At 40.2% G+C, this 16,267-nt stretch overlaps 1 protein-coding gene across 1 annotated transcript in view; it reads left to right on the plus strand.

Moving 5' to 3' along the window:
* trit1 (tRNA isopentenyltransferase 1) overlaps nt 1–8,919 on the plus strand; it is a 55,428-nt gene extending 46,509 nt beyond the window's left edge. Inside the window, exons 9-11 of the mRNA XM_053493230.1 lie at nt 7,254–7,363; nt 7,726–7,843; nt 8,245–8,919. Coding sequence (XP_053349205.1) covers nt 7,254–7,363; nt 7,726–7,843; nt 8,245–8,471 — 455 coding nt within the window. The 3' untranslated portion in view covers nt 8,472–8,919. The remainder of the gene's footprint in view (nt 1–7,253; nt 7,364–7,725; nt 7,844–8,244) is intronic.
* Nucleotides 8,920–16,267: the final 7,348 nt, after the last annotated feature.

Raw genomic sequence — 16,267 nt, forward strand, 5'->3', positions numbered from 1 at the left:
TCACGTGTGTGTCTCCTGCCATATGGGCCTACACCCTGCTTCTTTTGGGACACCATAAGGGTTTCTTCATGGGATCTTGGGGCTGAGCTTGCAGTGGCTCAATGAGCAAAGGATAGGCAGTGTCCGATAAGAACATGTCTTTTTTTTTTTTTTATGGAGCTGGAGGTCAATTCATTGAATTTTACCAGATCATCTTCCAGTTTTGACATTCACAAACTAGTATTCAATCTTATTAGATCATGACCCCCCCTTCAGTTACCTATGCTCTTAGACTCCTGACCTCAGATTTATGTGGTGGTGTTGATTTTTTGAGCGAATCATTGCCAGTTTTCATGCCTTAAGAAAGACTATAAATCCCTCAAATGCTCTCCTCAGTTGTAACGTTCTTAAACAAAGCGATAACATAAATTTAGTTGTCTGCAGGCACTTGTTTGGTTGATTTGATGCTTTTTTTGGACACATTTGTGAGACTGTTATGCATGTGACCTCGCCACCCTAGCCTTCTGGAGGTGTGTAAATCAGCGCACAGCAATACTTGGCTCATCAAATGCCTATTTGCTGTGATTACACAGGATGGTATCAGTAATATTCCTGTGTCTTTGGTTGTTGTTTACTTGGTTGCCTTTAAGCTAGTAAGCTCTTTTGCCTCCTCTCCATACTGACCTACTAGCCTACTCTTCCCTTAGTCAGCTGACTCACCCTTGCAAACATGCGTACTGTTACACTGCAACAGTCAATACTTGCTTTCCTTACGTTGCTGTCTTGGGATTGCTGACCCGCTTTCGGTCATGGTTAAGCCCCTCCAGCTTGGTGGCTTCTTGGGGGCCTCAGCCGATCCGCCTCTAATCCAGTAGGAATTAGCAGACTGCCTGATATTCCTCTGTCTAGGGGTAAGACCTCCTGTCAACGGCTGGCAGCACTGAAAATTTATCATTTCAAGTCATTGAAACATTTAGAACTGATTTTGAAATTTAAAAAGCAATAGATTTGACTTTTGGAGCAATGATAAAATGTCATGTGGTCAGATGAGTCCAAATTGACCCTATTCCAAAGTGATTGGTGTGACAAGGTTAAGAAGGGGATGCACATGAAGCCATGTGCACCCGTCATGCATAGTGCTTATTATACAAGACTTTGCTTCTGGGGTTGCTTCAGTTGGTAAGGTCTAGGTTTAGCAATGTTATGTGACAATAAAATGTAGTCAGCTGGCTACCTGAATGTACTGAGATTTTCTTTCCTGATGGCACGGGCAAATGAAGGATGCAAATTGTGTAAGAGTGGTTCTGGGAGCCTGAGGAATCATTTTGAGTTTACATGAACTGGCCTCCTTATTTTTGGTGGTAATCAAAGCTAAAAATTGGGAGACTTTGTGTCAGTTGTGACTTAGTGTATCAGATGTCACTTTTAGAATTTACCCCTTTTATAGTTTTTACAGTTTTTATAGTTAATAAAAGTAAACAAATTTTTGAATTATGATAATCTTATCAACTGATCTTAAGCCAAAATATTTAGAAAACATGGTTTAAAGTACTTAAGTTAGCCAATTAAAATGAGACTGATTAAACATCACAGTGATTGCAATGAAAATCAGTAAACTGGTGACAGGATTGTGGGCACCCAAGATTGTGGGCACGCCTGTCCAGTCCAATCCCACAGAAAAGCCAATGCAGCACAACTTATTGAAAAAAGTCAATCCTGGCCATGATACAAAGGCACCAGAGCACCACCGCTCCTACACTGAGTTCAAGGCTGCTGACCAGATCCCAATCCATCAAGCACCCATGGGATGCGCCAGACAAACATGTCCAGCCCGAGGAGACCCCACCCCCAACCCGAAGCACCCGCAAGATCCGCTGTCAATGTCCTGGTACCAGAGAACCAGTGTTGGTGGACGTTACTTTTTAAAGTAACTAATTACATTACAAAATTACTGCCTTTAAAAAGTAACCAGTTACATTACAGCGTTACTTTTTGATAAAAGTAACTAGTTCGAGTACTTTTCCATTGCAGAAAATAAAAACTTTAGTCAAGACCTTTATAATTATTCTACCATCATCACTCATTTCCCATAATCTGAACTACTATAATCAAAACTACTAATACCCCTATCTCACCTACATGGTTTCGTGCGGTGGCCATAAGTACGGTTTTGGCGCTGTGATTAGGTTTCCCTCTTTCTGCGCGTCGTCCACGCATAGTCAAACCGCATAGGTGAGATAGGGGTATAACAGCAGGAATAACAGAGGGGATGCGGGTTATCAGGGGCGTGGCTTGTAGAACGAATTTCACACACACACACACACACACACACACACACACACACACACACATTAACAGTTCGGGAATGACTGCTGTCTGGCTCAAAGATTACATAAGTTGTTTACATAAGGGATTACATTTTTGGAAAAATAACTAAATAACTGAGTACTTAAATGGCGGACCTAACACGTTAGATTAACATTAAATAAGTAATCCAAGAGTTAGTTAGTACAACGCATTACACCCAAAAACTGCAGAGAACACAGTACACACCTACACAATACTGGTTATAGGTTCAACAATACTGGTTAAACCTCCACAATACTGGTTGTAATGTTATGGTACCTGATCAGTATTGAAATTTACATAATTTACATAAAACAATGTTCATACACTGCCGTCTGTTCTAGTCATTCTTGTGGGCATACAGAAAACTCTCCAGGAGTCAGTTATTCCACGCATGGATACATTCCTTCCCTACCCTGATATTTGTGAATGTGGTCTTGCTCAGAGTGGAAGAGCTTTCTTTAATGTCTGTGTGTAATAGCGTGCAATGCTGGAGCGGTCAGGAGGACTAACTAACTATGTGGTTCATGCATTCCTGTGGTTAACTGAAAATTTAGACAAATCACACAAACTCTTGTTCACCTGAGAGCATCTTAGTGTGTGGTTTTGATGTGTGCTTGGTGTGTGTGGTGATGGATTAGGTGTTGTTGAGTGTGTCAGGTGTGCTGGTCGTGTAAGTGTTAAGTAACAACCCCACACCTTTTTTGTCAGCCTTGATGGAAATTTGAGTAGGACCGTCTACAGAACAGGTGCGATATGGTGACAGGTGTGTTTCCTTTCACGCCACACGCCTCCTTCACACTGCTTTTAGAAACTCTGCATTACAAAACCATATTGTTCCAAGAAAAAAAAAGTCTGTTAGCTGTAAAATTGTGTGCATGTGTGTAAATGTGCTCTTGTAAGCATGGATACAGCAGGTGGTGTGATGGAACAGTCTGCCTTTGCCATGCTCGGGCTATACGCTGTGCCAGTCTTTGTATCTTAAGCTGCCGTCCTGCCTTCTTCTACCAACTCTTGTGGTTGACACCCGAGAGCTTTGTGATCAAAAAGTCTCATTTATCTCCTGTCTTTCCCATTCACGTCCAGCTGGATTATTTTACTCAGATTTCACTGAGATTTGAAGTTGAAAGGGCTTGCTCCGTCCAACATCTGCTGTCCCTCAGGCGAGCTCTGCTGCCCTTCTATCTTAACCTTTCCAACTCTCACAACGAAAGAGGGGAGAAGTTAAAAGAAGCGGATCGAAAATAGAGATATGTTTCCGCCACTTCACACATGGCACAGGTAGGCCAGGTGCTTCAGTGCAGCAGTCCCACCTGCTGCCTCTTGTCTGAAGAGGATAAAAGAGAACAAAAAGAGTGAGGCTGAAAAGAGAAACCCAATCTTTGATTAAGAGCAGCGGCAGGCGGGCGGCAACATGGGGCAACGGGGTGGCAAGGCGTGCTCTACACGTGCTCTGTGTGAGCGAGAGAGAGAAAGAGAAGCCAAGAGAGCTGTTGAATACCATGAATCACAAGGGCTGGGATGAATGATAATTTGGGGGGGGAAAAGGCAATGATGTGCACTAGTGTTCGTGCTAAAAACAATTTTTTACGTTTCTAAACGTTAAAACATTACGTTTTCTAACATTTTAGTCATGTTAAGATGGTCGGATGAATCTATACTACGATTGTACAAACAAAAAAAATGGAGAATTGTTTTTTTGTTCATTTTCCATTTTTGTATTGGCTAGGGTTTAAATACGTCAGTTCGATTTCCCCCAATGTGACATCATATAAGGTCTCCTTGCTCAGCTCTGCCCGGCTGCACCCAGCAGTAGCTCAACTACATTGACACTGAAACAGCACGTTCAGTGGAGTGAAGCAGACAAAAATTTGAAAGTATCTACTTCAGTCTCTATTAGGTACACCCACATAGATTTGTACTTTGTAGTTAAAAGTACCTTTCTCTTAAGCACGTTCTACCCCATTCATCAATGAAAAGTGACCATGCAATGCTGAGAAGTCTTCTATACACACACCTGCTGTAAACAGAAAAGGACAATCAAAGGCAGTCCTTTCACTTGAATGCACAGACACGCTGTCCTCGACAGTGCCAAGTACTGTATATTATCAGTTGTGATTATTTCTTGAGATTTGCAAAAATCATTTGCATATAAATGATAAATATGTTGTAACTTCTTTTCATATAAACTGCAATAAATATGACTGTTTATTCGCTCTGCTCTTTAAGGAAAGTGTGGAAATCCCCAGTTTAATCCGCCCGGCCTTGGGATCAATCAGGAACCCAGATGCACTGTTGGTTTGCATAACTTTGATGACGGATACTTTCTCTTCGGGAGGGGAAAAGAAGAAAAAAGAAGAAAAAAAAACCTTGAGCAGTCTGAACAACTTTTTTGCCGCTGCTGGATTTTTGTTTCACCTGCCTTGAAATCATCGCTTAAGGGTGTCATTTTGATCTGATATTCATTAGGGGACTTCCCGCGTATAAAACCCGAACAAAGCCGTTGAAGATATTTGAATACACAAACATACTTCAAGGCTTGTTTTGAATACGTCTGGCCTTTACACAATAACATGGGGTTAAACAGAAGGCATGACTCGTTTTTGCCTTTATCAGTTAACAGGAAGTAATTAAGTTTTTTTTTTTTTTTTAACTAAAAATACAGGAATTAGTTGTTGTAAAACTGACCAATGTGGATTAAGCTTGCTTTGATGAACTAAAAGCCATTTGAACTTGTTCAGGCTGTTTGATTTTATCAGTCGGATTTTTTTCCCCTACCAGTTGGCCACCCACTTGGTGAAACTGGGCACTTGTACGATGCAGCGCGCTGCTAATTAGCTTAAACGTTGAGGTATCAGAACATTCGGTCCACTCTGTAATGCCTCATTTGCTTTCCTGCTCTAGAAATAGATTAACCTGTAACTGATTAAGATAATTGAGGCATTGTAGCTAATATGATTAACACGAGAAATAAGCTTCATTCAGGCATGAAGGCAGCTCGTAGCAATCTGATTCGTCATATAAAACGGAACGGAGCCGGCCTGTGCCAAGAGTCATGTCCTGATTCAGAAGTATAAACAGTTTTTTCTTTAAAGCAACATTTGACTGCAACCCAAAAGCAAGTGTAATATTTTAAGTATTTCACGTTCAGTTTGATAAGTATACAGACTCAACAAACAGGTATTACAAGGTTGTTGTTTTTTTCCTCATATGAATCCCGGTATTTTTCCAGCTGGCGTTGCCTGACTATATGTAGATAAAGTCCTACCTCTGGGTCATTCTCCTCCCTTTCTCTCCCTCTGTGTCTGCTATGCGAGTGAATCATTAGTGAGAGTGGAGGCTCAGGCAGAGCCGGATCCTGCCGGTCGGACTGCTGACTGTGCCAGAACGCTGAGGGAGATTATGGAGCTGTTGCAACTCAGCAGGTTGATGATTCTTGTTGGTCCAGTCCGTATAGTGATACACATAGCTCTGCTTAAATGCTGATACGTTTTCCCCTTGTGTGCACGTCTCGGTTCTAGTGCTCAGTCAACTGGCTTGGACTCAAAAAGCCTGGCTGGGCAAAAAATATATATAAAAGTGTGGTGTTTAACAAATAAATAAAAATACTTGAAGACAAAATCTTATCGGGACAAAATCATGAGCTTATATTATAAAAAAGAAATTGTAAACAATATCTATTAAAGTTTTTTTGTTACATAAGCATCCTGATTAGAGTTAAATAAAGAATGAATAAATGTAGTTGAAATTTTTTTCTTAAAAAAAAATAAGACAGCAAATTTGTCAGCTACAACTTTATCAAAGTAAGATCGTGATATAGGATGTGTCTCAATTCTGAGGCCGCATCTTTCGAAGATCAATTACATCATAGCATCACAACTAAGGCTGTCCCTTTTCGGAGGCTCCTTCAAATGCGGCCGTATTTCCCCTGACAACAGAAGCTGAATACTTGACAGCCCAACATGTCCCTGGATTCTTTGTGAGCCAGGGAAGAGACCAGAAGAGATGATGGCGGATGCTGGGCCAGAGGATATAAAAACGAAATGTGTTATAAAAATATAAATAAACCTTAATAAAAATCCAAGGATTTATGTAAATGCTGCTCCCTGAGAGACAGGTTTTGTAAAATGTGGTTAAAGGTTACGTGATGTTAAACGATGACAGCTTGTCTGCGCCTATTTTCGTTTAAATATTTATTTATTTGATAACAGCAATGATTGTGTTTTTTAAAATAATTTCTATTTAAAATGAATTTATATAGTTTCTATTACATTGACGTGCCGGTAAGGGGGCGGAACCAACTAGTGTCGCAAGTAGGCATTGCCATAACTATCAGACCATCTCGTTTCGGTTTGGTCTACGCGTTCAGCGAAGGCAACAAGCTATGAAGAATGTGTAGACGACATCCTTTGAAGGATGCACCCCTGAATTGAGACATAGCCATAGACTTTGATGTATGGATACTAATTACATTGTCCGACTATTCATAAACCTCAGCAAAGATGTCTTTTAAATATACAGAATAAATACAGTATGTGTCTCATCATATGCGTCACTATCAGCTTCTTTAAACCGCTGGATGTTTTAATTGCCTAGAAAATCTGCATGCATTCTCCCTGTTTTGCATGAGTCCCTCAGCAAGCTTGGGTTAAATTCTTGGATCATTTAAAGGTGCTCGTTAGGGTATTAGGCCACGCCCGAGCAACGTTCAGCTCCATCTTTTCACTGAATGTTTTACGATTTGTTTAGGTCCTATTTTAAGTTATATGTTACACAATGTAAAATAGTTCCGTTGTCGTTTTTTGGCTTAACTTATACAATGTAAATGTAATGTAATTTTCCTTTGCTTGTTCGTGGCATTCGTTTTGTTGTTCTAGTTTTTGTTTAAAAGGTGATCTGTTGTTCTTGTTTCTTTTAATCTCCCTCAGGGCCAGGTACCAGTGTTCCACCTGTCTATGGCCTAGATGTGACAAATGTGTCCCTTTGGGAACAAACAGTCCTCACTCCTGCCCTAGACATTTTGGACAGCTTGTGCAAGGTGAATTTTCTATTTCTGTCACCCTTTCCTTTCATCCCGCCGTCAAACATTACTAGACGTTTACCCTAAACGACCCGAGGCGGTGCCTAGAGGCAGCTTTTCGAGTTCTTGTCTTTTTTGATATTAGAGGCTCAACAAACATGGTGGAGTTAATGATGCTATTATTATAATTATGATTTAATTTGTTTATTTAAATGTGGCACTATCTGATTTGGATCAGCAGAGATCAGTTATTAATTATGGATAGATCACATCTTTCGTGTATAAAAGTAACTTTTAGCTTACATAAATGCTTGCTTGTATTGTTCTTCTAAATTAAGTGCATACTCACAAAGCATTCAAACTGCATTTCTGTCCTCCAGGGAGAGCAGCCATCTGTTGAGCCAATCAGAATTGAGGGGGAGGGACTACGGAACAAGCGAAGCCACCACATGTGTGAAGTGTGTGATAAAGTAATCATCGGTGACCTGGAATGGACAGGTAAGACCTTTTTTTTTTTTATTATATCTTTTTTTTTATATATATAAAATAACCTCCTTGATAAAGATCACAACTTTTGGATGGTTAAAAATAGTGAAAATGTTGGCTTTTATTTCCTCTTCCCTTTGGATTGCCTTATGGCACCCCTTTATTGATTATATATTATGTCAATATTAATTTGTCAATTATACAACAAAGCATGTTGTATGTTAAGCCAAGCATTTTTACCATCATGTAGTTGGTTAACAATCGAGTTTTTGCAACTCATAAGTTGTAGCATCCTCAGTTAGTTCTCCATCCTCCACTATCAGAGCTCTAGAAGTCTGTTTATTTTTAATGGCCTTCAAGGTTCACCATCCTCTCTGAATGTTGCTCTGAATGTCATTAATCTTGTTTTCCAGCTCATCTCAAGTCTAAAAGTCACCTGCATCACGTCCGGAAGAAGCGGCGAGCGGAGGAGGCCCCCGATCATCAGCAGGGTGTTGGGTCTGAACTCCCATCCACAGCAAAGTGTCAGAGACGGGCAGATTCTCCTTCTCACGCACCAGGCTCTGATGAATCAGGTGTACTCGAACCAGGAACACACAGGACAATGGAGGATGAAATACAGATTTCTGAAAAGTCGTAACTTGTAAGGATTTTTATATTAAAGCATGTGCCTTATGTCTCAGGAGCGTGTAAGACCCGCATGGACTAAGAGCATGGACTAAGAGCGGCTCTGAAACCTGCGCAGCGGATATGATGCTTTTTTTTTTTTTGTGCGACCTTTTCAGTCATGATGTTGGATTAATACAGTAATCATGAACCTCTCCTGGACATTGTGGAACTTCTAATGGACCTTGTTGTTGAATGGCAAGCAATTTTTATTTTCTGTTTTCATCCATTGGAAAAAAAACATCAGGGCTGTGCAGAATAATTCAAGTTCTGTACGTTTTCTTTTTTGTGCCTTTGCCTTGCCTCACAACGGTCATTTAGACTTTCTTTTTTGCACAAATGCTTTCCTTGACTAAACTGTGTAAGCAAAATTGCCTATATGGTACATTTTATAATTAAAGTGCCTTACTATTTTAATCCTACTTTTAAGCCTATATTGTGTGTGTGTGTGTGTGTGTGTGTGTTTGTGTGTGTGTTTGTGTGTGTGTTTGTGTGTGTGTGTGTGTTTGTGTGTGTGTTTGTGTGTGTGTTTGTGTGTGTGTGTATTTAATCTTGGCTCAAGTTAAAGGGTGTGAGCTGCTATCAGGGTCCCGTATGCTTAGTACCGTTCACTTCAGACGTGTTCAGCGCCAGGGATCAGCTACGCTTCCTCTGAAATGATAACACACACTAATTTAGAGGCTAAGGCGCGGTAAGGAGTAAAAGGTCGGTAGGCCCGGGTGAGGAAAAGCAGCATCCCTTTTTTATCTTTACATGCGTCTGTGCCAAAGGTTACTGGTGGTGGTACTTTTCATCAGAACTTCTGCTGATGGCTTACGTTTTTTTTTTTTTTTTCTTTTAGGGGTTTCCCTAAGTGACTTCACTTTGTTCAGATGTTCGGAACACTGTACAGCATTTCTGTTTTAAGCTCGCGCTGCGTCAATTAGATTCGATTAGATAAATCCGTCTTCATGTTATAAAAACTGTGCACTTGGTCTGAATGTTGTTCGAAAGTACCAAGCGCAGCCTAGGAACTGAGTGCTTCAGTGTTGTGCAGAGCTCGAAAGTGGAGCAGGTTGTTGCGGTTATTTCAGGAACACTTCTTGGAAGAGAGAGAGAGAGAGGTGTGAGAGTCATGCACTCACAAGCACATGTAAACTCTAAGATGTTTGTGACACGTGATACAGACAGTCGCAATCTATCATTCAGTATTAGATGGTCTCTCTCTCTCTCTCTCTCTCTCTCTCTCTCTCTGTGTATTGGATTTGGTGATGGAATTTGATGTATATTTTGTAGATGTACACTTCCCAGTTTCTGTAGGTCAAACCTCACCCTGTATATCAGTGGAAAAGGTTCACCATAGGGCCAATGCATACCGGATATTATTTGGGTGGTGGATCAGTCTCAGCAAAACAGTGACACACTTGTACCAATGCCACACACACACACACACTATCATATCAGTATCAGGGACACAGCTGTGTCTCTTTTCCTCGACTGAAAATCTTTAGCCAAGAGGGTTCTAATGTTAATGCTGGCTTGTAACCTCAATCCGAAATATTTTTTTAAAAGGTCATTCTCAGCCACATCCACTGTACCACTTGCCTTTCTGAAAGTTTTTTTTTTATTTTATTTTTTTTATTTGACCTGGCCTGAGTGTCGGTTTAGATTTAGAATTCATATCTGATTTAGTTTACAAGCCAGCATTAATCATGGATGCACATATAATAAACCCATCAGCATAAATAAAGAATAATGGTTTTCTTTGCTTGTTTCATCTTTGAGATTAAAATATCATTTAATCAGAACTACCGCCTTGACTGTTGCTTCTAGCACGAGAGACGCGCTATATAGCCAAACGTATGTGGACACCTGACTATCACGCCCATTTAAGGTTCTGCTACAAAATTGGAAGCACATAATTGTGAATGAGGGGTGGTCATAAAATTCATATTATAGTAAAAAAAAAGCAGAAGATATTTGCCCAAATTATGTTTCCAGAAATTAGTATGTTCATGAACATTTCTTCTTGTTTAAAACAATCCTGTGCCATAGTTCTGTGTGATGCCACTAGAGGGTCAAAATGGTGCATTGAAGGAAAACAAATCCCCCCTACTCTCCCGACCTTGCACCCTCTTCCTCTTCTATCACTTGAAGAAAGCATTTTATGGCTGGCGTTTGACAGCGACGAGGTGATTACCGAGATGGAACTTTTCCTCAAGAGCCAAAAAGAAGGCTTCTTCAAAGACTGTCTCTACCAGGTCATCCATCATTTGGAGAAGTGTGTGGCCATAGGTGGAGGATAGACTTTTTCCCGTCAGAATTTTCTGCTGTCTACATACTAATGACAAATGTACAAGAAATTCAATACTCTATTAAGACAGAAGGCAGTAATTGCGCAGAGTGAAAATGGGAAAAATCTGTTTATTTGATGGCAAGCCAACAGTCAGCATGTTGATAATTACATATCGGCTTGTTAGATGGCTAATAGGAAGGTTAGTCATTTTATTTGCATGACGGACGACAACCCCACCAACACCTCTATCCTACCTACCATGGTACGGTTTGTTTTTGTGAGCCACACATATTTAATCATCTCTCTCGTTCTGCAGTATGTTAGGACTTTGTAACGGATGTACGCCTGGTTTTAGAGGCGCCTGTAAAATCTGCAGATAATCCTAATCCCGTTAGACAAAACAGATGGCCATCTGGAGCTGGAGACGTGAACAAGGCTAATAAACATTCAATGACCACAAACCTCCAGCCATAGACAGACAAATATTATTCAACGGCACTATCCAGACAAACATTAGTACATCCATTGTACACAGACTTTCTTCATAACTTCAAAAGTAGACACAATATGTCTGATAATGGCCTTTAGAAGTGTCCTTGAAATAAAAAAAAAGTAAACAGTGAGACTTGTGAAGAAGTATATTACAAGAAAAGGCATTTCTTTGTCATACGTACATAACAGCATGTTGAATCCCCCCCCTCCCCCCCCCCCTGCATATTCCAGCCTGTTAAGAAACTGGGGTCAGAGCACAGGGTCAGATATGTTATTGCGCCCTTGGAAATAGGGTTACAGTGGGCCTTGCTTAAGGGCCCAAGAGTGACATCTTGCTGGTGTTTGGGCTTGAACCCGTGACCTTCTGATTAGTAACCCAGATATTTTAAATGAATTATTAATTTTGTTTATCACTTTTTTTTTTTATCCTTAATTGATTTTCAAAAAGGTGACAGGTCAAAAGCAACTTTGACAGTTGTATAGACATACACCGATCAGCCATAATGTTACAACACAAAGCATTTTACACATTGGTGTAGGTTCGGGGTAGCTCTGGCCCCTCTGGGAATGACTTCATAAGCCCTCTGGGGGTGTGCTGTCTGGCACCATGACATTGGCAGCAGATCCTCTGACTGTTGTGGGTTGAGGCCTTCATGGATTAAAATTGGTCAGATTGGGATCTGGTCGGCAGCCTTGGGCTCTTTGTCTGCACGGCCCTGTGGCGCACTGGTTGTTCTGGTGCCTTTCTCTTGTAGCCAGTGTTGACTTCTTTCCGGTGATTTGTGCTCCATTGACCTTTCTGTGAGATCAGACCAGACAGAATGGCCATTGGTCACCCGCTACGGGCAAGGGTGAACCTTGAGTGCTCAATATCCTAGCACCAGTTTACTGGTAATTCATAATCAATGTTAATGTGATTTATTTAAATGGCGCTGTTAACCTGCTTTTGTGACGATGACCAGTGTTAACAGAATAAAAACATTATGGAAATTAGTTTGAAAAGTGTGAAAAAATCATGTCTGAATCATGATGATCAGATTGTCCCTGATGAGCAAGCCGAGGGCGACGGTGACGAGTAGAAACTCCGCGAGATGGCAATAGAGGGAAACCTTGAGAGGACCCAGACTCATTTGTGTGATAACGGATAGCAATCAGATTTCGATTTTTTGGAGGTAAAAAGGTCTCAGGACAGTCACTGTTCCAGTGAGAGAAAAAGGAACCATTTTTATAGCTAATACAATAACAGGAATTAACTTGTTTCCTGGACACTTTTAAAGCTTTTGATTATTTTCCTAAAACATCATGTTCTTGTCTTCATTAAGCAACTTTTCAATAAGAAAAGTCTTAAATAAAGCTAAAGATTTCAACAAAAGCATGTTCAGGAGTAGTCTTCACCGTTCGTTTAGATGACTGAGCATATACGAGACAGATTAGTGTGTTTACTTATTCACGTGTCAGGGAAATGTTTGCATCTGCATGACTCCACACAAATTTTTATCTGTGGACTCTTAGTTGTGAAGGTTGCCATAGTTATCTGTCTGCCTTCACAATCCCAAGGTTAGAATTTGAGACATTCTTTAGTCTGCAATACATAGAAAATGATGAAATTCCAGGCATACACACACATGTTTAGTCTGGCCTGACAGACTGTACTTTATGTTTTGTTTTGGGTTTATGAGTGTTGCACAGAACAGAGCAGTGCTGAGGCAGACCTTTCCCAGTGTCAGTGATTTAGATTAGTGAGAGAGTGGACTGTGTTTGCAAGCTCTGGCACTGTTCGTGCTGGGAGATGATGGATGCTTGCTGTCACTAGTGATGTATGCTACAGTTTAGGGAGATAACTCAGCATTAGACAAGGAGGGGCAAATGTGGACATACAGTGGGTTAATCATTGTTTTCTTCCTTGTATCGTTCCCCCCTTAATCTAGACATACAAAACGTCTAGTGAGAGCTGACAGAGTCTCTCGTACACCATTTCCTCCTTAACATCTAGACGTGAATAAGCACTTGACCACATCAGCACCAGCTTTAAGAAATAGATTGGTGTTGGCTTTTATTTCCACACCCAGCTCTTTTCCTTTTAGAATGTGTGAGTGTATAGCAGGAAGATAGAGAGTGTTTGGCAGGGCGGCTGGGTGATGTGTTTCCTGAGTTGGCTGCCAGCCTGCCTGCTCCTCTCCATGGCCCTGGATGAACTTTGAAGTTTAATCACCATCATAATAAATATGTTGTTCTCACTTCGCTCTGCCAGTTAATTTCTGCTCACATAGAAAGGGTTTGATCAGTCAGTCAGGGGGTGATGAGGACGAAGTGTTATTTTGATATTGACGTACTCGAAATGTCTCTCTCTCTCCAACTACACACACACACATGCCCCTTTTTTTTTTAATGTAGAGATGTATGTCAAGATGGCTGAGCGGTCTAAGGTGCTACGTTCAGGTTGCAGTCTCCCCTTGAGGCGTGGGCTCGAATCCAACTTCTGACAATCTGCACTTTGGGTTACTGATCAGAAGGTTGGGGGTTCAAGCATCAGCACTGCCACGTTGCACCGGTTGAGCCCTTGAACAAGGCCCTTAACCTTATCTGCTCCAGGGGTGCCAACCCTGCGCTCTGACCCCCAGCTTCCTTACTGTATCATTTGCTGAAGTAAGGTACTGTACATGTGACATCTTATCTTGGATCTGTAACACATTTTGTCATTATTTGCCACGCAGAAGTCATTTAATTGTTACACATCTTTTTTTTTTTTTTTTTTTAATATGGAATTGAAAATATGAGAGTTGGTATGTGTGTTTTTTTGTGATTGTTTGTTTTGCTGCTATAACCTTCTAATCAGGGAGGGTGAAGGCTGACACCATCTTTTAAAACTGTTGCTCATGCTGCATAAAAAGCTCAAAGAAAAGCGCTATCCACCCTCTTCCGCATCCATTATCTCAGAGACGCCCATGACTGGCTAGTGTTGCTGTTTTCAACAGGCGAACAGCCACAGAAAGTCAGAGTGTGTGTAGCTTGATGTCACTCAATGTAAAATCACAGACAAATTTCCTTTTGTTTTTGGGTGAGTAAACCAAAGTGTATCTCATCACACAGTATCTCATAGTAGGGCTTCACATGACTGCTTTTTATTATCGCTATACTATCACTATACTGCTCATAACGTCCCTTCTAATCAAAGTTTTGATTTAATTTATGGTGCAGATTTAACTTCAGGCAACTTTCATTAAATTCGGTCCAGCCAGCAGTGGCGGTGTGCAAAAATTACAAATTACCAAACTAAAATTAAACTTTTAATAATTGCCTGTAAATAACCATAAAAAGGGCTGGAAAAGGTCCGAGTGTAAGCTCGGCCGCGATCACTTGACTGCTGCTTAATTAGAAGATCAGGTCGATCTGGTCCAAGCTCTTTAACTTTTTTTCTTTCCTCGTCTGTTGGTCTTGCGAAGGGGTATTTTAGCAAAGAAATTACAGAATTTCCTCTTATATTCAGCTGGCTTCCACGTCAATCACTATTCAATACATTAACTAACAATCTGCTGACCGTTAATAGGACTCGTTGAGAATAGTCCAATCACATGAGCCCAAATATTTAAAAACAATATTGATTTGCTAAGAACAAAAGTGGGAGGGTTTCACAGATGATTTGAAAAAAATCTAATTAGATTTTTTCTCAGCCTCGAACGCATACTGTACACGAACACAAATGAATGTAATACAGACTAGATAGATTTTTTGTAATATTGTAAAGAAATTATATTAGGAAATACAGCAGAATATTGTGACTAAATGCCTGTATTAAAATAAATAATAATTATTTATTTTAACATGTAAATAATTACATGTTAAAGTAGAATTCTTGAATTCTTCTCTGCCTTACTTTAAGTGGGCGGCGCCCCAGCGCTCCTTATTGACCGGCCATCACTGCCAGCTAGTTTGGCATGATGCTGTGACAAAAATCGTCTAGACAGACATATAGACAGAAGATTTTCTGAGACTGGTTTCGGGTACTAGTATGTATAAAGATATCATTAAATGAATTTTGACCAATGTACAGACAAAACCTCTTTTATTTATATAAATTAATGAAAAGGTTAACACTTAAATGCCACATCAACAACAAATTCATGTTTGGCAATCTACTTAAAACAAGACCTTGTAGAGTGACATTGCAGTAACAGCTGATAGCTCAAACAGAAATAAACCTTCCCCCATTCCACAAGTGGCTGATTTGATAAGACTGCAGTCTATTCATAATAAGAACTTTTACCGGTGTCACATTTGTAAATGGTGCGTCACTTACTGCCACTATTGGAGCACTATGTTCTTTTCTCTGTCTGCATGTGGTTTCTTTCTCACACCGTTTTGTCTTTTTTTTTTTTTTCTCTCTCTCGTTTGAAAGTTCTTAAACAAGGTCAGATTGCGGGTAGTGTGCGATATTACATTCTTACATTTATAAGAGCTCACAGTTGATAAAGACTCGGTGTACACTTTGTTGGAAAAGCAAGGACAATACTTCAGAAGCAGAGTGCTCACCGCTTAGATTTTTTGCAAACCTTGCGCTTGTTCTCTTTGTATCTATGTTGCAGCATCTTTCTGTGGTGACTGATCGCAGGTCTTCTGCGGCAGTGGATGAGGTACACGGCGACTGAGCCCTTTTTTCCAGAATCTAAGTTCATGTTCTTACAAGTATGTCTATCACTTTAAATGGTTCATTTAAAAAAAAAATTTTTTTTTATACCTATACATCACATCTGTAATGAGTATATGATTATTGCAGGGGAGAATTTTTTACATGCCCCTGTGTTAAGTAAAAAAATAATAAAAGTGGGCTAATGTTTTAATCCATACTGACACTGTCAGGAGTGCAATGGGGATGTCACTGTGTGTGAAGCATAAAGTCTATATGCTGTGACATTTATTACGAATTAGAATCTATAGCAATTAGGATTTTGAGGCCATTAGTTAAATAATGTTTATACAGTATCGATCCTCATTAAACCAACATG

The sequence above is a fragment of the Clarias gariepinus genome, chromosome 3, assembly GCF_024256425.1.
Source record: "Clarias gariepinus isolate MV-2021 ecotype Netherlands chromosome 3, CGAR_prim_01v2, whole genome shotgun sequence".
Classification (NCBI taxonomy): Eukaryota; Metazoa; Chordata; class Actinopteri; order Siluriformes; family Clariidae; genus Clarias; species Clarias gariepinus.